At 30.2% G+C, this 25118-nt stretch overlaps 1 protein-coding gene across 1 annotated transcript; it reads right to left on the bottom strand.

Annotated features, from left to right (window-relative positions):
• Nucleotides 1-24681, bottom strand: wech (tripartite motif containing 71 protein wech). The gene is made up of 5 exons (XM_075310293.1): nt 23813-24681; nt 9606-9870; nt 7651-9535; nt 7029-7181; nt 1-6962 (listed from the first exon to the last, which is right to left on the bottom strand). The coding sequence occupies exons 2-5, from the start codon at nt 9791-9793 to the stop codon at nt 6792-6794; spliced, it is 2397 nt and encodes a 798-aa protein (XP_075166408.1). The 5' UTR covers nt 9794-9870; nt 23813-24681; the 3' UTR covers nt 1-6791.
• Between the last annotated feature and the right edge of the window lie 437 nt (nt 24682-25118).

The raw sequence follows: 25118 nt of genomic DNA, 5'->3' as shown, positions 1-25118 counted from the left end.
TTTTTTATACTATATGTGTATAATTTATTTATTAAACATTTATAAAATTATGTTTATTTTGTTGTTGATGATGACGATTTTTAATATGAGTTATGGTTGTTTATAAAATATAAATATATATGTATCTATATGTATGTATGTAATAGTTTGCCCACATATATGATGATTTTATTTTAATCTCTCTTATATGTATATATAGTGTATATGTGTGTGTGGCGATATGCACATTGCATACAAATAGACAACTATACATACATACAAAAAAAATCTTGAGTTTTTTTTGTTTTTGGGGATATTTGAGTGGAAATGCATGTATGTAAGATTATAATTAATTTTTCATCTATGTATAAATTAATTCTATTAATTACTTTTATTCATTTATTGTAGACATTTAAGTATGTGTACTCATACAATGTTGTTTTGTTGTTGTTTTTGTCATTGGTTGATGTATTTATGTTTTTGTAGATATTACAAATAGCTACGCTCATATGACTTGATTTGACAATTGATTAGCTGTAGTTGAATGAATAAATGTGAGTTTTGTTTTTCGGTTTGGTGGTAGTGTATGTATATGCACACAATATTACTATGTATGTTTATTGGTATTGGGTAAATTTTTAATGAATGACATTATTTTTTTTAGCACAATTTCATTCGAGAGGGGGATGTTCGTTTGTGTTTTTTGGTTTGCTTAAAATTTAATATGAATGTTTTTGTTTTATGAATATTTTGTTTTTTACTTTAAGCTTAAGTTTTTTGAGTTACTTTATTTTCAATAAGAACCTCTAATAAGATTTTTAACACCTGATTAAGGGTTTGTTGTTGTTGTGTTTAATATATATTTTTTTAAATGTATATATGTATGTATATTTTTGTTTTGAATAGTCTTTAAGTAGTTTTAGAAATTTACTAAGAATACATTATTTTATTTTATATATATATATATATTTTTTTTTAATTTTCCTTGAATATTTTTGTTTTTAATTCAAATATATAGAACGCTTTAACAAAAAGCTAAAAAGGAAAAAAATTAAATGGTAAATTGTAAATGTTTTTTTTTTCTTTTATCGGAGTGTTTGTTGTTTGAATGCATAATTTTTTTGCAAATTGTTTTTTTGAAATTGATTTTTTGTTCTTTTGTTTTCAACTTAAATTGATAATTTGTACTTTAAAGTTTTGTACTCAAAAATGTTGTTTATGATTACTTATTTGTTTGTGTTTTTTGTTTTTTGTCTCATTTACTAGAATTTAACTATATAAAATGAATGGTTGTTTTTTTTCTAGTGGAGTTTGCATTTTTGCATATTTTTTTTTCATTATATTTCATATAATTATAAAGGAAAAATTAAAATAATTTATTTAGTTGTATAATATAATATGATTTTTTTAGCTTAAATATCTAATATTTTGTAAGGGTGTAAGTATTTTTTTTTTCTATAATTTTTTTTTCTTTGAAATATATTTTTATTCAAAATTGCATTTTGATATACATTATGTATGAATTATTTTAAGGTATTTAGTTTGAATTCCTTTCAAGATCCATTGATTAGATTGGGTTTGGGGGGGGGGGTATTTAGTTTTTTTTTCGTTTTTTATATTTTCAACGTCATCGACTTAAAGACGACTGGTTCAAAATTCAATTTTTTTTTTTGGGGATGTATATTTTTATTTCAATATATGTTGAATATATAGTTTTTTTGTTTGTTGTTGTTGGTTTGTTTTAAACTTACTAACTAATAGATGATAAATGATGGTTGATTTTTTTATGCGATTTTCTTTAGAGTTTTAGATATCGAAAGGGGGAATTCTATTGAATGAGCATTATGGCATTTATTTATTTTTGTTTTATCAAGAAAACAAGCTCTCTTTTAAAGTTAAACTTAATAAAACTCATAATAGCAGTGTTCATTTCCATAATAATATAATATAATATTGAATAATAATAATAATAGTAGCAATAATCGTTTTAATTTAATTATAATAAAAAATAATTTTTTAAAAATTTGTTTTTGATTTATAGCCTTTGGCAAACAAAATTAAAAACTAAATATCTCATAAAAATTAATAATAAATATGGCAAAAAAAGTTTTTAAGGGAATTAATTATGTATGTGTATATATGTGAAGGGGGAAACAGACGGAATTTTCCCATGTCTATAAAATAAAAAAAATATATGAAACAAAACGTAATCGATGTATATAATTTATACCTGAGCATATACATATATAATTGTGACGAAACAAAATAATAGTAATAATAATAAAAATTGACAAAATTATAAATAAAAATAAAATCATCTATAACTGTGACTGTGCTTAGCCAATGAATTAATTCAAGGGGTGTTAACTATGCGTCGTTTTAAATATTAATCAAATTACAAACTTTGGAACATTTTCAGGCTTTTTTCTATGAGGATACCATGATACATATATATATGTTAAGAAGAAGTCTATTAAAATCAGTTCATTTGTGAAAAATATATCCAAATGTCAAATATGCAAAAATATGATTATTCCATATTAAAAATTTGTTGTCTCTAAGGGGACAACTACACACAAAAAATTGTTTTTCTGATTCAATCACGAAATTAATTGATCCAATTAATTTTTAATTGAAATGTCTTCAATCACAGAAATGATAGTAACAATTAAAAAATTAATTGAAGGTCAATTAAAAAGTTAATTGATCCAATTAAAAAATTAATTGATACTATTATTTTTGTGATTGATTTTTGTTTCAATTAAAAAATTTGTTGAATCAATTAAATTTTTAATTGAATATTTTTTAAAACTCAATTAAAATTTTAATTGGAAAAATGTTCGTGAAATTTTTTTGTGTGTATCTAGGGCAACTATCTTGAATATTTATTTATTTATTTCATATTTATACTTATAAGTAAATTATAAGCATAAATGAGGATAAAGCTATAACATCGAAGGTCTTTAGCGTATGTGTAACTATCTTGAATAGTTACAATTTTGTATAAGAAAATTGGATATATGCCATTTTAAGGAATTTTGTCAATATTGTTTTTCAAATGAAACGATATTAGAATTTAAATGTTCATTCAGTTTTAACATAAAACAAGAATCATTCATGTACATTAACTGAATCATTTACAATTTTAATTCGATCAATAAATTTTTTATTTGATATCGGTGGGTGATACTATGATTTCTGTGGAATGGAAACAGTTATCACACAAAATGTCGAGTGTGATAAAAATGTGAAAAGTTCATTTTATATATTAATAACATACACCAAAAATCTAGGTTCCAAGAAATTTCATTTTAATTTTTTACTAGATTCTTGCAAAAATTTAAATTTAGCAAATTATTTTTTTTTAAATTAAAACTGTGTAATTTTTTCAATAATATTGTTAAAAACCAAGACATTTAGCAAAATGTATTACTTAATTTATAAAATTAATTGCATCAATTATTATTCTAGGCAGTTTTAGAAATGGATAGAAACTGATTTAAGCACTTAATAAAGAATAATAGACACATTTTTGATGATAATTTTGTGTATAATGAATTTGATTGATCAAATTAACTTGAACTCGAATTTGATGAAATCAAGGAAATAGTATCCATAGTACCAAAGTAATTTAAAGAATTGATTGGTTTAATCAATGTTTAATGATATATGCTTTCAAATTGAATTAAAATTGACAAAATTTAAGAAATTACGACAAGTTCATATGTTCTCTTAACACTTTGCTATTTTTTTTTTTTACTTTATTTCAAGGAATGCTTCAATAGCCTTATGAAACTATTTCTTTTTTAAATGTTTTTAAAATACTCTAGTATTAAGCTTAGAATCTTTGACATTTATTTTTTTTTCTTAATATGCCATAGCACAGTTAAATTAAGCCGAAAATAAAGAAAAAATATTAAAAAAAAATAAAAATAATAAAAAATAGAAATAAAAAAATAAATATAAATAATAATAAAATGTTATTAGAAAATGGTATTGATTCCATGTATAAATATTTTGTTTATATAAAAATATTTATATAAGTTGTTTTTATATATTTTTCACAATTATTTATTTAATTTCTTTTATAAATTCAACACCATCATTCTCTCTCGCAGAGTTTTGATGAATGATTGGTTGGCGCATTAAATGCAACTTGCTTCGTTATGTGGAAGGACTTAAATTACAAATACAATATATATATAAGTATATTAATTTTCTTTAGCTCCATTTTTTGTTTTCTAGTTTTTTCTTCATTTTTTGACAAAATATATATTTAAGATCATTTCATATAGTTTTCGTTTCGAAAAACCTCTGATTTTTTCTATTGGTTTTGTAATTTTTCCTACAATTGTATGATGTACTTTTTCTTTTTTTTTCGGTTTTAAAGTATGCAGTATGTGTGTCGTCTTGTGTGTGTGTGGTATAGGTAGTTGTACATAATATGTATGTATGGATTATTAGACTATATGTATTAATCGGATAATGAATGATTTCTATTACTTTTTATACTCATGCTGGTATGGTTATTTCTTCTTAATCTTAATAAGATCAAATAGCCCTCTCTCACATACCTATGTTACTGTATTGAACTAACTAGCTTTAGTAATACTTCTTGCCAGCTGCAGTCAATCTCATGATTGAGTAATTTTCTTAACCAAAATAATAATTAAAACATAATGAGTTATTTGTTATAAGATAACATAAATTTTAAATGAGTTAGTAACTCATATTGGTAATTAGCTAAATTCATTTACTTGAAGTTGCTTTCAGTAGATTAGACCAGGAACCATTTCTGTTTAACTGTTTGTTTGTATAAATCTAAGCTAAAATATCCCAAGGCCTATATAATTATGTTTTATTATTATTATTACTTTTTTATATAAATCCTGGTTTCAAATCTTTTTTGTTATTTTTTCTAGAGATGTTTGGGAAATATTCTATTCGTGTTACACACATACTAACATACACATGGATCTCACTCACTAATGTAACCTCTCGTTTATGTTGTTGTTTACGAGTATCAGTAGCATTGGATGTTACTACATTTTTAATTTTGTAATCCGTTCTGTCAGTCCCTTCCTTTACTTAGGTTGCACTTCTCATTTTTAAAATTCTCCCCTATCTCTAATGCCCTGTTCATAAATTGTCATTATTTTGGATATTTTTAAGGGTTTTGCTAAAACCTTACATTTTGTTTTTTTTTTTGTTCTTTTTTGAAGTATTGCTCTTAATTATTTGTTTCTTAGTTTTTCTCTTAGTTCTCTGTTTTGTTTAATTATCTAAGATTTTTTTATATTATATATGTCTGTATATAATATGTATAATACTAATGAACACATTTAATAAAATTTCTTTGAAAATTTTTTTTTGCTTTAATTTTTTTAATGTTGTTTTTGTTTTTCCTCTCATCTTGTTCTTTTAGTTTTCTAGCTGTTTGTTGTTGAGTAGTGTAGTTTTGTTAAACTTTTTTGTGTCATTTTTTTTCTCGGTGTTATTTAGTCACTTTGGTAATCAGTCTTACTAAACAAAAGAAAAACAAAAAACAAAACAAATTAAAATGTTTCTAAGTTTTTTAGTAGTTTTTCCCCGGCTGCGTGGTCACTTAAAGATAGATGACCACTTAGGGAAAAGTCTCTTTTTCATAAATGACAAAATTAAAACAATTGATTTCCTTGAGCTCAGTCTCAACTTTGTTTTTCTAAAACACAAAAATTTTTAAATGAGAAATTGGAGAAAACATTTACTAAAAAAGAAAAACTCATACTGAAATATATTGGCTCGTTTTTTTTTGTAATCTTTGACTAACTTTCTGTTGAAATTGGTTTTTATGTGTAAATAATTTTCTCTTTGTTTTTTTCTTTTAGATTTTCTTAATTAAAGTAGTTTTTCGGTATGTTTTTTAGCTTTTAAGCTTGACTTAACGGTGTATTTTGTTTTCTGTTGAACTTTATTATTATTATTTTTTTAATTTTTTTTTAAGTTATAAAAGTCTGTTAGAAATTGAGTTTTTAACTTTTTCACTTTATAATAAATCAGTCTATTTGAAAAAAGAAATTAATCTTGGATTAATAGAATAAACAAAAGTATACATATATATAAAATAAAAATTCACAAAAAATATAAATGGTAAATGAAATGGTTTTTGTATGAGAAACATAAAGAATGTGGCGAAAAATGTATGAAACTCTGATGCCCTTTTTACTGTGTTGTATACATGTAACTCAGAAAGGGTTCTACTTAGTTTGCTGGTGGAGAAGTTATGGTGGTATTAGTGGTGGTGGTGGTGGTCATGGTATTTGTCTAAAGTAAACTTTTTTTGTTTTGTTTTGTTAAATGGAGTGTCTTCTTTATAATTCTGAATGTTTATGATTCGTACTAAATAACTGATCCCTAAATAATATATACTTTCTCTCTCTCTCTCTCTTTTTCTCTTTCTCTCTTACTCTGTCTCACACACACTGTCCGTTTCTAAATATATAGAATATATTAACGAGGTAATCGTTGTAACTTAAATGCTAATAAATGGTTTTGTTTTATAATCATTTGTTTAAAAAGATCGATGAGTTTTCTATTTCACAATTATTCGCAGTAGTTTTACCCATATGAAACGTGGTGATTTTGCAATTGTTGTTGTTGTTGTTATTGGTGATGGTGTTTATTGTGGAGATAATTCTTTCCTTGCTACTAGATTCTGTAGAAATGTTATTAGTTGTTGTTGTTGTTGCTGTGGTGGTGGTGGTTTTATTTTTTATTGTAGTGGCCGCTGATTTACTACCTGATATCCATCCGCGAGACGGATAAGTCGATCGTTAGAAGACATGTACAAAACGTTTATAGGGATTTGATCCCTCCTTTGAATCAGGCGACAATTCTATAAGGAATACAATACGACCATCTGGCATTAAGGCTACATCGCATGTTCGATCCTTTTCATCCAGTGTCGGTGGCATTAATGGATTAAGCGAAGGTCTAATTTCAATCTGCAAACAAAGTATAGAACAAACAATTAGACTTATTGCAATTTCGCAAAATTTCTGTGTACTTACATCCCAGAGGTAATCCAAAGTTGGACTATAGACTACAATACGTTGATTCTTGGAATCTGCTACTATAATACGACCATCATCGTCGCAACATATACCTGAAGGGCGATTAAATTCTTGGAAACCAGATCCTTCATGACCCTTGGCTGATAATATCTGCAATATAGAAAAAATATTAGTTTAATTGTTTTCGGCCTAAAGAAAGAATAAAATGGATAAAGCATTTTCTAAAATGGCAACAATTATGTTATCAACGACCATTAAACATGAACCTTTTGTTATTTCTGGCAGGTAGTAACATCAAATGTCAATAAAGAATTAATAAAAAGCTATCAAATGTAGGGGGAATATTTCATATAAATGTCTTCATGTTCGGGCGCCAAAATGGCACATTAAAGTTTTCCAAAAATTTTCCTTTGTATGATTAGATTATTCCACGTGAGAAATCTGAAGCAGATTTAAAAGAAACAAAAGTTACTGCTATCTTTGATTGAATTTTAAATCTTACGGCAGACATTTATGGACCTATATATTTGTGACATATTTTTTTGTATATCGTTGAATAATTATTGGTCAATGAAAACGTCAACTTAAAAACAATCATATAGTTCACATTCATACTTACATCATTAATGTCAGGATCAATCAAATATAAACAATGATTGTCAAAATCGGATACTATGATATTACCGGTGGGTGTGTAGCACACACCACGCGGCGAGGCTATGCCCTTATTGGAACCATGATTATCAAATACAATTTGCCGGATAAATCTACCCTCTGAGTCGAATTGTTGCACACGATGATTACGCGAATCCGTAACAACAATTTGTCGTCTCGAATTCACTGCCACATCCCAGGGATATTGGAATTGACCATATTCCTTGCCATAGCTACCGAATTTCAAAAGGAAAGCACCACTCGAAGTAAATATCTGCACACGATGGTTATCTTTGTCCACAACAATAATGCGATTATCGATGTCTACGCATATGCCAGCTGGTAAATCGAATTCTCCATTGCCCACACCTTTGCGGCCAAATTTGAATTTAAGCGATCCATCGGGATTGAAGACCTGCACACGGTTGTTACGTCTGTCGGAGACTAGAATATGACCCATTTTATCCACACACAAGCCCCATGGGCGACTAACTTGCCCATCCTCATGACCCTCAGTGGCAAACGAGAGGGAGAGGGCATTGGAATTGCGTGCCTTAACAGGTTCTGTTGTGCCCGGAATAGCTGGAGTGGAACGGGGCGCACCAAAATGTAAACCAGGAGAGCTACGCATAACACTCAGCTCCCAGTCTAGGCCAGGATTGGGCATACTACAGGCACTACCTCCTCTAACTTGCATAACTGGCGATGGATTGCGGAAAGAATTGTCACGCAATAGGGGGCGTCTCATATTTGCAGGAACCACAGCTCCATTTGGCATACCATTGCCAGGCATAGAAAGCACTGTGCCCACTGATTCCACAGTTCCGGTGCCGCCGACAATTGTGCCGCCGCTTATTGTCATAAGAGGCATATTCTTTTCGTCCACCAACACAATTCCACCCTGGTTGCGAATATCCTGCAGTAAAGTATAATCTGGAGCAGAGAAGGCGAACACCTCCTGTTTTGGCTGGAGATCTTTGTAGATAGCTGCAAATTGCTCAAGTTGACGTTGGCCATTTGTCACCTTCATGGCTATATCGACATGGTCCATACGAGCACCATTCTCAGCCACCTTATGCAACATGTCCGAAGTTTCGGCCAAACCAGCCAGGGCCGATTTCAATCCAGCCATTTGATCATGCAACATAGCCAAACGACGCTGCCTCAACTTTTCCACAAAGTCCAAGAGGAAACGTTCACGATCCTCCAAGGCGATAAGGAATTGGCGAAAACCTTTACGTATATTATCGCTTAACTCGGCACAGTTACGTTCCACATGACGGATAAATGCCAAGGCTTTGTCAATACTACTCTTAATACATTTTGTACCCATGCGACTACTTTCCAGGGCCGATTCGATCTTCTCACGCGATTCATCTACAAAGTTTTGTATGGACGAATAGCAGTGCTCTTTGTGTTCGTGCAAAGTGCAACACTGGCAGACGAGTTTCTTGCAGTACTCGCAGACATACCGCAAAAGTTCATTATGTTGATCGCATAAATAATTTGGACTAGGTATTAGAGGTACACTGGTGGACATGCCACCAGTGGGTGAAGTGCCAATCGGGGTGGGCAATGAGATTATCGAATGATTTGAAGATAAAGGAGATTTGCGATGTTCTCTCAGGCAGTCATTGCACATGAACTCATTGCATTCCAAGCAACGGATCGATGCATTAACTTCACACCAGCTACAGCTAATGCTGGAGTTATTCGAAGATTCTGGAGACATTTTTGGAGGAGCACGCATGGCTGCCGTTCCAATGGGGGCAACACCAATGCTAAACTCATTTGGAGCATCCAAGGAACTCAACAGATTATTGAAGAAGAAATCATTACGAGGTGGTGAACTGAGAAGGAAGAAATTTAAAAATTAACAATAAACGATCGCAATTACAAAGATCTGCAAATATTACTTACTCATTTCTAGGATTATTACTCATAATGCCTCCATTTAGGTCCCAGGCTGGAAAAGAGTCCAAGATACCGGCTAATAAACGTTCCGCTGTGGTTGCCTGATTGTTTTGATTTGCATTCGTTGCTGAATTATTGCTAGCTGCCGAGGCCATTTGTGCTGGTAACGAGTTGTTAGACAACAGTTCCATCATAAAATAATCGCTAACCGTTTAAATAGTTTCACGGCACTATTGACGGACAAAATGAAGCCGCAATAAATTACAATACACTTGGTGTAAATGAAAACAAACGTAAATGAGTAAAACAAAAAATCGCAAATTTTTTTTGTGTGCTTGTATCTTTCTTTCTTTCCAAAAAATATATTTGGGGGAGCGGCTACGGGCCAATGTTGTTTTAAAAACTTTTAGATTTAGAAGTTAAACTTTTGAACAAATAAAACTCGTAGCGAGATTTTTTTATGGTAAATAAATTTCGAATATTCGCTTTTTGCCTTTTTGTAGCGTTTAGAACGCATGCGTTGAACGATCGACGAATATAGCGAGCGAGATTGAAATTTCTCGTAATAGAAGATGGTGACGCTTGATGATACGGATTGCAACTGATATGGAAATGGAAAATGCGACACCTTAAGTACTACTTTACTATTGAAGAAGCCAGCTTAAGAGCTATACAATAGACCCTAATTCTGCTTATTTTCCTTTATTGTTTCCAACGATAAAATCTTAGGTACTCGATATAATAAACACACACGCATACACGAATTTACTCACTCTCTCACTCATATGTGTGTGTGTGTGCGAGTGTATCCTTATGCACTCATTAAATTCGATGGTGAATGCATTACAAATGTGCTGGCTGCATAGGTAAGAAAAGTGAACATTATGTCTTTGGCTTTGTGTGTTCCTATTTTCCCAAAAACTCAAGGAAACTCAAGAAAAACCCATCAACATATACTGCAACAACAACACCAACTGTGCGCAACCACCACCACCAACAACAAGAAGAAGACAAATACTTTTTTCTACTTCATTTACCAAGGAGCAGATGTGTGTCATATTGCACTTTTCCCCTAGTCCTATACAGGATGCGCTTCAATGGATCAGCTACAATAGCAGCCGGAGCAGGTCAATAGTTTTCAAGCCTATTTCATTTCTTCTTCTTCTGTCGCCTTATGTGTATTATGGATAATGAAAGATTTACAACTCGGAATGCTGTAGCACATCCCAAAACTGTAACTAATTGATCATAGTTCAAAGAAAACTTAAATGATATTCTTCTGAGTAACAGGAAAACTACATGTAGAAAAGAAGAAGAAGACGACAAGAAAGACCAAAAACATAAGAAGCGCATCAGGGAATTAAGGATATCCTTAGGATATATACGATGTATTTTATGTATTCATCTTTGTCTTGGAAAGGGAAAAAAGGCTACAGTTGTCACTGTCATGAATCTTCCTCCACCATTGTATGGTTTTAATTTTGATTAACTAACATCTGCTTTCTATAAATTACCATTTGCCATATTTTGGTACGTGCTTTCCCCCATAGAATAGACATTCCTGGGAAGGTATTTTAAAATAGAAATTAAAAGATAGGAAGTGTTACTTAATGTCATCTCTAAGATGAAATAAGTCCAGATTGTATGGGGTGCGAGTTTCGAAAATTGATAGCATTCGTATGCCTCCCTAAATATGCCTCCATTGTAATGTAAGTGTAAAAAGGCATTACCTTTGGAAAATCATTTAACTTTAATATCAAACAGGAGGAGGTGGCTGATGGATGAAAATTTTACAGTTGCTCTAATATTTCATTGTAGATTATGAAGAAAATCCTCCACACAGAATTTCAATGGAAATACATGAAGGCAGATATTATTGGTAATGAAATTATGTTGGAAATGCATTTGAATACTCATCAACATCCGTGTACGAACCCAGGGAAATATTTCGTTTTGTCTTAAATTACGAGATTAATAGATTCAATCACAGAAATGATAGCATTGCCGGAGTCAATTAAATACTTAATTAGTCCTTATATAAACCACGCGGATTTAACAGATTTTCGTACGAAAACGTGATCTTAGAATTGGGCTTAATTACGAGAAATGGTTTAAGCCAAGCCTGAAAAATGGACAAGTAACAAAATCCTCTAAATAGTTCTGAAAAAGTCAAAAGCATACAGCATACATGGGAATCACTGAACAATTTTTAAACCCTATACGGAAAGAATAGATGTCTTTTCTCAGGATCGAAATTTTAGACAAAGTTTTTCTTTGACCGGAAAAAATATTCTTTAAAAGCAAATGAAACAAATTAGCGAAAATCGTTATACAACTCATCGTAAAGTCGGATAAACTTGGTTAAAAAGAAATTACTTTGAACGAAAGGGGAATTTCGTTTGTCTAAAATTTCGTTCCGGAGGAAAGTATTGTTTTTGTGTGTACACTTTTATGTGAGCAGGGTACAACAACTATACCCCCATGATCCGAAATTCGGAATGGCAAATCACAAAATTTTCATTTGGCCATATTTTCTTAACACTGAAACTTATAAACTTAAATCTCAGTAATATTGTTCCCTATAACGAGAAGTTGTATTGGAGTCCGATAGTATGTCTATTTTTTCGTTACAACAAAAATAAATTCTTGCGATTTGCGGTTTCGAATAACCGAACATGGGGGATAATATCTGCACTGAAAAAGATATTTAAAATGTAATCTTTGTTTAAAAAAAAATCATTAAATTTACGACGCGATTCTTTAAAATTGCATCCCTCCGTTAGTGTCATCTGTTCTTGAAGCAGGGCAAATTTTCCTTAATGTGAAGCAAATATTTTGATTTAAATAGTTTTTTTATTAAAGAAATGCAGCTTAAAATATTGGCTAAAACTGGTTATCACGATTTTGTATCTTTGGTTTAGTTTTTTTTATTAAGGAAAAAATATTTATCTTTGAAGTGTCTGCACTCAAAAAAAAGTGAAATCTCTATTTAACTAAAGCCAATTTAACATTATTTTAGTTCATGGAATTATTATGTTTGGAGAAAGTTTCCTTTACTCCAATAATTTTTTGTGTACGTTAGTTAAATTAACTAAAACCGAGGAAAAAAATATACACAAATGAAGCATAAAGATTAACTAAATTCGTATCTTCAACAAAATAGTTCAGAATTTCTTTAAATTTGTAAATTTTACCAAAAATGCGTTCATCATGAACTTCGTATGTCACTAAAGACATTCTTGCAATTTTTAACTCCAAGTTTTTCTTCGAAACTACAAATTTTTCTTTCACAAGTGAAAAAACTTCTTTATGTCCAATAAATTTTCTTGAATTTGTCGATAAATATTTACTTATTTTTTTGACATCGGCGTGATGCCATCGTTTGTAATACTGTTTAGTTAAAATTTTCTAAAAATGTTCAAAATTTTCTAAAATTAACCGGAAGATTTCTTTCTAGTGGGTTCACTGTTTTTTCAGTGTGCTGAAATTTGAATTTTTAAAGTGACATTTATTTGTTAGTTAATAAATCGCAAAAAGATGAGGATAATTCGATAGATAAGATCTAAACACTAATTTTAAGTTTATGCCACCTAGATTAAAAAAAAAAACTTCTCTATTTAAAAAAACCAACATCAAAACTAAAATCCATAAAGGAAAGTTATACACACCCTAAATGGGCAGAACAGCAGGCAATAGTTTCAAATTTGTATATGCTTCTATGCTTATGCATAGCTCGATTTGTTTCGGCCATCTTAAGATTCAGTACAAGATTTTGCGAATGCAAATCAGCCATTAGTAAGAACTTAGCCAAACTCAAAAATAAATCTGCAAAAGTAGAATAAAATTGTGATTTTTATTTTTGTCAAACAATACCGAAATAAACCTAATGTTAAAAACTTTTCTTTTTCTTCAGTTTTTACTTGTACTAATAGCATGTAGCACAAAAATTGTCATTTTGAAAACCTACCTCAATTACTTCAAAAGCTATATGAGCTTCATCTGAAAACTTGATTCTTGAATTGTGACCAAATGGCCTTACGAAAATAATCGCTATTTGGCCTTTAATGTCTTTCAAAATGGGAGAAAAAATACAAACAAAAATCCGTAAAAGTATCAGCTATAGTTTTTGTATAAATGTCCATTTACTAGAAACATACAGTACAAAAATTGTCTCAAATTTTCGTATTTTTCATTTATTGTTAAAGAAGTTTATAAAAATGTATTTCAGACCTCACCAATATGGACAATATTTATAGCTTATTTAGATTAAAGCCTCTACTTTAAAATAACATCGCGAAGTAAATCGAAACTAAGTGGGAAAATAGAATTTGGTGTCTTTTTCGAATGTCCTTCTAAGTGGACATCGGCAGTGAAAGGGTTAAAGGAGAATGGTCCAAAGTAAGAATTGAAAAGAATTATTTTCCTTAGAATAAATTATTAAAAAATAATAAACGGAAATTGCAATGGCTAATTTGGTGGTACAAAAATGTAAAAAGTATTACAGTTAGTGCTAAGGCAAAAAATTCATTCAGATTGGCCACTAAACTGACGGATCAAACTGCATACAGTTCATGCAAACCCCATATAGATTTAATTTAAGAGAACCTAAGATATCTAGGGCCTCGGTTAGCCAAAAAAACTCTCAAAAATTTGTACTCTACATTGCTTTTTCTCGCGAATCCTCAATTTCATTGTAAAATCGTTTTTTTTTTTACATTAGAAATGGTAAAATCGAGAAAACTCATCAGTTTTGGCAACATTGTGTTCCTTTCCTCAATAGAGGGACAACATTTTCAGCACAAAAGAAATAACAATTTCATTATTATCGGTAAAAACTGATCAAAAACATTTCACCCCAAAAAGAAAATAAATATTCATCCCTTAAAAATATCACCAACTATGAATCGAAATCTTATGAAGTGTTATTTATATGTATCGAAGTGAAGTGTCACATAAGTCCAGAGTTGTCAATTATTCTGCTAGGGGAACATATTATTAGATTGATGCGATTTTACGATGTACTTAAAATCTTAAAATAACCTCGTATCATTAATTAGGTGTAAAAATAGAAAATATATGTTTGTTGTTATATTGAAATAGAATATCTATCAGCGCATTGAATTAGAAATGTCACTAGCAAATTGTTCTCCAATGCCCGCACCCCAGTTTTAAGAAAAACAAATCCCCTGAGCCTGATGTATAAATTAAAATTTGGATATAGTAGATACATTTATATGTGAATGCATATCGATCTCTCTATGAAGATATAGTTTCTAATTGAATTTGAACCAAGGATATAAATTTTCAAGTTCAGAAATACGAACACGGAAATACACAATGGGCATATAAAATCTTTGAAATCTTCTTATAGAATTTATTGAAAAAAAACCTAATCAATTCTTTTGATGCATTGTCAAATCCCTCATTTTCCGGTATATTAAATTTTGAAGCCTTATCCCGTACGACTCCACTTATATATTTATTAACAATTCTAAATATTTTTATCTAAAAATGAGATTTCTTAGGTAGCATAAATTTAAATATAGGAAAATCCCAAATAAGGATATTTTTCTTCAACTGCTGCCTATACAATCCTGAAAAGATTGTCTTTGTCAGATGGGCAAAACATTCTTTATTGGCTCGTTAAGGTCATTACTATGTTTGATTTTCGAGTTCAAAATAATTTTAATAATTTATAAATATAAAAAATAAGGGTATGTAGACTATTCGGTTTTTACAACAAACCCCTAAATGAAAAGTAAAAATGATTATATTTTTTTAAATCAAATGTTATGAAATTATGAATGGATATTTCGTCTTTTTATTAATTAATTCATTCATAAAGTAACCGCTGAAATTAGTTAATTTTCGGTTCGAAAACGGAATATAGTAACCACCAAATTCCTCTACACATACAGAAAAAAATATTTTTTGACATCAATCACGAAATTACTTGAACCAATTAATTTTTAATTGAAATGTCTTCAATCACGGAATTGATAATATCAATGACAAAAGTCAATTAACAATTATTTGTTCCAACTAAAAAATTAATTTATACAATTGTTTTTTGTGATTGATTTTTATTTCAATTAAATTTTTAATTGTTTATTTTTTAAAATTCAATTATAATTTTAATTGGAAAACTTTTTGTGATATTTTTCTGTGCACGATATACATGGATCCAAAGATTTTGGCCCTCCCTTGCAAGTTTCAAAAGATGGAGCTTCTTTAAAATAAAGACATTTCTATCGGGCTATAAATCTAGGCTTTATTGAGAATTTATTTTTATAGTTAAATTTTCCAAATGTGAGAAAATTTTTCTTATTTTAAATATTTTTTTCTTAGTTTAATGACGTGAACTCTAAAAATGAAAACAAAAACTGTTTTATCCAAATGCAATACACAATTTTACTAAATATGAAAATAGGTCATATTTTCATAAAATGGGCGAAGTTAGGTTAAATTGGGAGCCACCGTGGTGCAATGGTTATCATGCCCGCCTTGCATACATAAGGTCGTGGGATCGATTCGTGCCTCGAACGAACACCAAAAAGTTTTTCAGCGGTGGATTATCCCACCTCAGTAATGCTGGTAATATTTTTGAGTGTTTCACAGGTTCTCTAAGGAGGTCCCTTGTTATTGAGCTTAATATGGAATCGGGCAGCACTCAGTGATAAGAGAGAAGTTCGCCAATGTGATATCACAATGGACTAAATAGTCTAAGTGAGCCTGATACATTGGGCTGCCACCTAACCTAACTTAACCTTGGTTAAATTGAGTTCATAATTTGCTCAAATGAGAACATTTTTCTTAACCCTTTCACTACCAAAATAAACCTAATGTTAAAAACTTTTATTTTTCTTCTGTTTTTACTTGTACACACAAAAAAATGTTTTTCTGATTCAATCACGAAATTATTGTTCCAACTAATGTTTTAATTGAAATATCTTCAATCACAGAAATGATATTATCAATTAAAAAAATTAATTGACAGTCAATTAAAAAATTAATTGATCCAATTAAAAAATTAATTGATACTATTAATTTGTGTGATTGATTTTTGTTTCAATTAAAAAAATTGTTGAATCAATTAAATTTTTAATTGAATATTTTTTAAAACTCAATTAAGATTTTAAATGGAAACATTTTTGTCATTTTTTTTTTTCTGTGTACTAACAGCATGTAGAACAAAAATTGTCATTTTGAAAACCTACCTCAATTACTTCAAGAGCTATATGAACTTGTTCTGAAAACTTGGTCATTGAATTGTGACCAAATGGCTTTACGAAAATAAGCGCTATTTGGCCTATAATATCATTCAAAATGTGAGAAAAAATACAAAAAATAACCCGAAAAAGTATCAGCTATAGTTTTTGTATAAATGCCCATTTACTAGAAACATACAGTAGAAAAATTGTTTAACATTTTCGTATTTTTCGTTTATTGTTAAAGAAGTTTATAAAAAGTATTTTAGACCTCAACAATATGGACAATATTTATAGCTTATTTAGATTAAAGCCTCTACTTTAAAATAACATCGAGATATAAATCGAAACCTAGTTGGAAAATTGAATTTTGTGTCTTTTTCGAATGTCCTTCTAAGTGGACATCGGTAGTGAAAGGGTTAAATTGTGTTTGTCTTGAACTTCATATAGACGTTTAAACAGTTTTTAATACCAACTTTTCTTTCAAAATATGAAATTTAAACAATAGAAGAAGTTTTATTACTTTTAATCAATTTTCTTCAATTTGCCAAAAATGATTACTTTATTTGTATCATGTTGAAATTACTAAAATATTTTAGTTAACATTTTCTAATATAAACCTGAATTTTCTCTCATGGTGGTTTCACTCTTTTCTGGGTGTAAATTTAAATTTTGGAACAGGTCTCATTTATCGAATTTCCATTCTGGATATTTGCCATACATAACAGACACTTCAAAGTAAAATATATTTTCTAAATTTTAAATAAAAGTTTTTTTTTTTAAATCCAAAATCCTCAAAATAATTCTTAGCCTATATAAAGGTTTTTTATTTTTCATCCAAAGATTCAATATTTAAGTTAATTTAAAGATTATTTTTTTTAAATAAAAAAAGTGTTATTTATGGAAAATTTTCGTACTTCAAAGACATAGGAATATTTTATGAAACTAAATGTTTAAATGAAATAGTATGAACTTTTTTTAAATTCAAATTTCTCTAAAATAAAAAAAATTGTCCTTAATATTGCGTAAATTGCGGATTCCATAATTTAGGTTGCACAATTTGTCATATTAGGTCAATGCCTTTTTCGGTGCACATGCACCCTCAAAAAAATGCTTCTGTAACAAATACTCCCAAACACATTCTGCTTCAAGCATATATGTATATTTTCAAGATTGGTCCAAACAAAATATTGTTTGTATTTTTCAAACATATTATATTTCACCTTAGGCACACATTGATAGAAAAATCTTGTAATGAAATTTTCTTTGTGTGTATATATTTTTAAGACGCCAATTGGCTACTTCCATTTTTTTACTTGCAGCATACTCTCTCGGTCTCCCTATCTAACCACAATTTCTAAATTAATATTTTATTAAAAAATGTTATGTCCCAAACATAATATGTTCTAACCTATTAACATATATGTCCCAAACATGTTATGCTAGTTTATGAACATTATATGCTTGCACATTTAAAATAATGTGTTAAAAGTTGCAGACATATAATTTTTACACCGAAACATTTAAAAAACAGTATTTTTCGTCCGTGGGGGTCTAACAAACTATACTAATAAAATTGTCTTCATTAGAAGGACTATGTGACCTACATCTTCAGACAAAACTAGTCAAATCAATACAGCGAGTATGGAACCGATGTTCCCCGCATTCGAATTAAATTTTTACGTTTGTAATAAATGGACGTCTGATGGAGGGAATTAGGAGAATACATGGGTCAATTAACAAGCATTGTCGTGGTTAAATATCGCTTTCTTCTTAGTCAATCATAGTAAGTAAACAGGTTTACAACTTTTATCTGTCATTTACTAAGAGTAAACTTTGACAAATTTAACGCCAAGTTACTTTTACAATGATGGAAACTTTGTTTGTAACAGCACTTGCAGCATACTAAGGGTTATGTAAATGAAGTGGTCCACTTTTTCGAAATCAGTTTGCCACATTTAATTGACAACGACAACAATGGAGTTGGAGAAACAATGATTCTTGATGTAGGGTATAATATAGCCAGTTCCACCCGATTTTAGCTTATCTTCTTACACGTCTAGAATGTTTCATAAATGTGTTCTTCATTGTATAATTTAATAATAATTTTGGAACAGTTGAAACTAAATAGTTCAGACGTTTTATTTAGTACTATTTAAAGTGGATGTGAAGAATTGCCATTCCTTTCCATATATACGAGTATGTATGTACATATATAGGTCATGACCTATTTTTGTAATTTTTAAATTATATTTGCTGGAATTGTCAATTTTCACAAACTATACAAAAATATTTCCTCATTGATTGTAGACAAAATACATAAATTCTGTAATATTTTTCTATGCGTTATTGTTATTATTATTATTTTACCTTTTTCCAGTTCTCCTTTCCTTCCCTTCTGTGATAGTCACAACCCCACCTTTAAAATTCCATTCTATGTGTATACACTAAGTTTTTCCAAAACAGAAAATGAAAATATTTTCGTCCTCGCATTCTCGAGTACAGGCCAACTTACTAGACGACCAAAGAACTTAAATACAGACGGAGGAGTTACACTCCATAGCCAAAAACGCTACATATCCAAGATGTGTATGCATATACACACACAGTTTTTGAATATGGGTAAATTCGAAAGAAAACAAATCCATTTAAGAAACCCAAACAAGGACAGTCTGTATGTTCGCAATTACCTTTTTGATTTCTTCTAGAAAAAGGGAATATTGCAATGGGGGGTACATATTTCAATACAAAAAAAAGGATATGGCAAAAACCTCCCCAATTCTGTGTGTGTTTGTTTTGCACTTGAACTCACCCTCTGTTTTGTGCGTACATGTGTGCGTGTATTAGTCTAGTAAAATATGTAAAGAACAAAAAAAAACAGGCACATTGAATGTAATTTCTGTAAAAGACTATGTATGTTTGTGCATGGCTGTGTAGGTTTGTATTTTACAACAGTGGGTAAAACAATGTTGCCAATTCCTATCAAAGTTCAATAATTATTGCCAATTAGTTAGTGCCAAAAAAGTTTATTCTTTTTAGTAAAAAACAGAAAGACAGGTTGTAGAATTATCTCCCATGTTCTTTTAACTAACGAACTCTAGTTGACTTGCTTTCAGAAATCTTAATTTTTGAACTTTGTTCTTGTTCATACACTGAAAGAAGAGTTTTCTTTTCCGAGGAGCGAAATTTTAGACAAGCACTAAATTTTTTCTCGCCACTGTGGTATTGCAATAGACTGAATAGTCTAATGGTGTTTTCCTTTCTCAAAAAAAGTGCTTTGTCTTCATTTTGTCTGCACAGAATGCGCATTTTTAAAATGTTGCCAGCAACCTAAAAAAAATGCTATCATTTCAGCGGGCAGAAAAGAATTCAAATGACCAAACAGGGCAATCGCAGCACTCTCGTTTGTCGGCAGTTCTGAAAATGCCCGCAATTTGCCTATTTCACAATAGAATTCAACACCTTTTCCCTCTTTTGCCTTTTTTTAGAAAAGAACCTAAAAAGTTCATTTTCCCTGCAAAATGCAAAAAATTGCGCATTTTTTTGCAAGAAAAAACACCATAAGTAAGCCCGATAATATCGGCCTGCCACCTAAGATAATATTTTTTCTTTAAAAACAAGTTTATAGACAATTGTTAAATAACATGTCATATATTCGTTTTTTGCTCAAAAGAAAATACTTTATAAAGATATGGTCATAATAGGCAAATATTTGACCAAAATGAAATAGAAAGGGGAATTTCGATTTCGTTCCTGGGGAAAGTATTTTTTCTCTGGCTCTACATCTTTTACTAAACTATAATAGAAAAACATTTTTCTAAACAGATTTAAACTGTTTTGGAAAAATATTCCAGCTTGCCCGAAAAAAATCACCCTTAAAATTCCAGACTTTTGCGATTTCGTTCCTGGGGAAAGTATTTTTTCTCTGGCTCTACATCTTTTACTAAACTATAATAGAAAAACATTTTTCTAAACAAATTTAAACTGTTTTGGAAAAATATCCCAGCTTGCCCGAAAAAAATCACCCTTAAAATTCCCGACTTTTGCAAAGAAGGTATTAGTCATACATTTAAGATGAGTACGTTGGATTCGAAAAGATGCCTTTATTTAAAAGCATTAGTAGTAGATTTTTCCAATTTAAAATACCTGTAGGAACCAGCGTTTGGCATTTCATATCAACTGTCATAACCACATCCATTTTTCCATTTCGCCCTGTTTATATTTTATGAACTCCATTTATTTATTTATTTAAGTCTATAGAACAATGTTCCTTACAGACTACAAAAAATATAACCATTCCATTGTATACTATAATAACTGTAGATATAGTAATATTTAAGAATATGGTTGATTTGTGCTAGTACGACAAATTTCTAATTATTTCATAAACAACTTCAAAAATTCTTTAAAAGTTTGTTTTGAAACAGTAATTTCTACCACAATGACCCGATTCAAAAAATTGAAATTTATTAGCGATGCTATAAGCGGGCTATTAATTATATAATTTTGCCTGAAACATTCAACATTAAATACATTTCGTAGAAGAGTTCCCGATTATTGCTCCATTTCCTGTTTCCAAGTCTGATGGCTGAATAATACGTAGATAATTATCTAATAAGAGTATTATAATGCTCTTATTAAGGGTGATTTCATTTCGCAAAAAATATGTTGCCTTGGGGTTACACTGCATTTTCCCTCATTGTATTTTCGCTCAAATGATAGTTCCATTCCAATGTTATTCCCCCATGTTCCGAATTTATTTTTCTTGTAACGAACAAATAGAGCTACTCTCAGACTCCAATACAATTTTAATTTGAATTTCGAAATTTCTGTCAGTATCGAGCCACATCCCACATTTTTTGGTTATTTGGACCTTCGCTTGCAGAACTATGTTATGTTCCGGAAGACAGAAGTCGGTATATGGATCCATAAAGTATGCCCCCAGTTATGTAATTTAAAAAACTCACACACTTCGGGTATGGTAAATTCGGGATAGGACAACAAATTACGGCTGTTTCCGCGGGTTTTCCGCCGTTTCCCATTTGAGAGTTCATGCGGCCATCAATTAAATTCCCATTCTTCCCTTATCTTGTCTCAAATCAGGCCAACGATTTTAATCTGTATCGATATGGCGTTGAAGTAGATATGATTACATATATGTAGATTCGGAAAATGATAACATCTGATCATATCTTCTCACAGAGAAAGAATATGATCACCTCAAACATGTTTCAAGAGCAAAATGTTATTTTTGGGCGGGGAACATGTAACATGTTTGTCGCAAGCATGTTATTTTCTCGGAAATTATGTATCCGATTTCGGCAACCATGTACATTTTTGGCGAGAAAATAAAAGTTTTGCGAAAAAAAATTCCATGTTCTTCGTCTAAAAATAACATTTTGCTCTTGAAGTATGTTTGAGGTGATCATATTCTCTGTGTGTTATTACTATGGAAATACGTCTGATTAGATCTCAATATTGGCCCAGATCTAATGTCTTAGATATATCAGATCTAAAATTATATATAATTATATCTAATTCGATCCTATCATATCTTGGAATATCTATTTAAATCTAAAGGGGCCAATTTTGATATCTAATTATATATAATAAGATCCTCAAATGTTTACACGGGCAGTATGTTAGGATTCGTCCTTCACAGTGTAACATAGCCCACTTAACAGACGTGAAAGCAGTAATCTCAAAAAAAAAATCTGCCTTTTTGCAGCGCAGGCATGTGATAATGATGCAACCTGGCAATGGCTGCTTTCTATTATTCAATTATTAATGTCGTACTAGCAAATTTATTTAAGTTTACGTATAATGGACTTTAATATATGTTTGCATTAGTTTCTAACGTCCACTTAAATATTGTTTTTTTTTTTTTTTTTTTTGCAACATAAAACATTAATGTTTTCCATATACAATTTTGGCGTTTTTTTTTTATTGTTAGAGGAGGCAACACTAGGATATCTCAAATGCTCAATTTTTTGAATGAGAGTATAAGAGAAATGTAATAACTGTTCCCATTTGATAATTTGCGTATGTATGTGTGTGTTCGAGTATCTAGAAAGTCCAATATAAGAAACGGCATGTATCTGAGTATCTTATGCGTGCATATTATCTAGAAATTACTGACAACGAAACAAAATAATAAAAAAAAATTCAAGTTAATCTGAAACAGCGACTTCGACAATGACGACTACACAGTAGAGGATCACGAAGAATGCATAAAGCGAAAAATGTTTTTGTTTTTTTCTTGAAAAAGGGTCCTTTTATAGCTTGCACGCACAAATGTCGTAAATATGCATGTATGTTCAAATTTAAGGCGAGCATACATTTGCTAGTGTCATTATTGGTATGATGAAACTTGTTTCTTCTGATGTTAAAATTCGAGGATGTGCTTTGTCTTCATCCATGCATACATACAAGCAAACATAAGCGCGACGGTGTGTTTGAGTATATTTGTTGAATTTTTAGGGGATGTTCAACAAACAAAAGTAATGAAATGTCTCGTAAAATGTTTGCAGGCCACAGACTTCTCCTTGTTTTTGGGGGTAAGGGAACAAGAAAAGGCAACGAGTAAGAAAAAAATCAATATTTTCATTGTTAGATTTTTTTAATTGAGGCCACATGATGACGACGCCGGATTTCACACAAATAAATAGCCATTATAAAAATAATCCAGATACAAATTGAAATAATCGATCGATTTTACAAAAACATATCTAACAATTTTAACTGTCCACATCTCTATTTAGTACATATCGTTCGTTCGCTTATACGCATATTTTTTTATGTTATAGGTTTTTATGTAGCTACTACACACATACAAACAGACAGATAGACAGACAGACGGAATATATTCATCTGTCAGTCGTCGTCTGCATATGTATTCTAGGCAAACAACAACCAGAGTGATACCCCTTAGTTTGGAAAGAAAGTGTTTAAAAATATAGTGCTGGTGGCTTTTTGGAGTATCGTATGGAGTGGTGGTATACTTACACTCTGTGGCCCAGGCATAAGCTGGAAGTGTTGGTTTTTTAATAATGGTGGTGCTACTTCTTTTCTGGCCTTGATCAAAATGAATTTTCTTTTGTTTTGTTTAAATTTTATACTAAAATTTAAGTCTTTAGAAGACTTTGGTTTTTTGTTTTATACAAAAATTGTTAACACTGTTTAAATCACAAATTAATTTCTATGAATATTTTTGTTTTCACCGCAAGTTCTTTTAAGATTTGTTTTTTCTTTGCGTTTTCGTTTAGTTTTTTTTTTTTGCTTGGTTAATTACTTTTTTTTCATTTAATTCATTCAGTATTTTTTGTTTATAGAGTCTTGTTGTTTTAGTTTGCTTAAGTTTGGATCTCTTATCTGTTTTTTCTTGGATTTCTTAGTTTTTTTGTTGTTGTATTCTTTTTCGGTTAGTATTAATTATTTTTGTTTTAGTTTAGTATGTTTGTGGTTTGTGTCACATAAGATAGATTCAGACTGATTATGATGAGCCTCGAGTCAATAAATGTACCGCATTGAATCTTACTCTCATCATCTCATCGTCCAAACCAACACACCGACAAGATTCCAAGTTTCGATTCCGCGTAGTTAGAGTGCAGTGCAGAGACTGACGCTCAATATTATAGCCCAGAAGCATAAATGTTGTTTCATTTTTTTTCTTATTGTGACGGCTGTGAGTTCTCCAATTTTCTTTTCCACATTCACCACTACACACACAATTCCCTGTGACAAATATAATGGCTCTCCGTCCGTTCTCGGCTCCCTCTGTTCTCACCTTATCCACTCTCTTCTGCACACTTTAATATTTTGTTTATTTATTATCTTAAGGTCCAGCCTATTATTCGGCTGTTCAAATGTTGTTTTCTCTCCATACAATCATGCCGAATATACAAAAGCAAAACGTTTATCCGCCACTGCTTGTATACACTCCATCTAATGAACCTTTTAGACGACATGATTTGTTGAGGAAGAAATTGCAAACTTAGTTTTTCATTTTACCGATTTTATCCACAATTTGAGCATTTTTGATTTTTAATGATTTATAAACAAATTAAAACTTCAAAAGCTTGCACATAACACAATACGAATTTTAATTTTGAGAAAATTTGCTCTTTACGAGAGAGACGAAAGGAAATTTCTGAAAATCTTTTTTGAAACTAACATATTGTGGGAAAATGAAGTTAACCCATTTTTATCACCTGTGATTACATTGAAGTTTTGCTATCAGATATTTTGAAGTATATCTGAAAAAATGTTTAAAAGCCCATACAAAGATTTTTTAATTCAATCATGAAATTAA

The sequence above is a fragment of the Haematobia irritans genome, chromosome 5 (assembly GCF_050003625.1).
Source record: "Haematobia irritans isolate KBUSLIRL chromosome 5, ASM5000362v1, whole genome shotgun sequence".
NCBI lineage: Eukaryota > Metazoa > Arthropoda > Insecta > Diptera > Muscidae > Haematobia > Haematobia irritans.
Note: the sequence above shows the minus strand (reverse complement) of the source record. Positions and strands in the feature narration are given on the sequence as shown.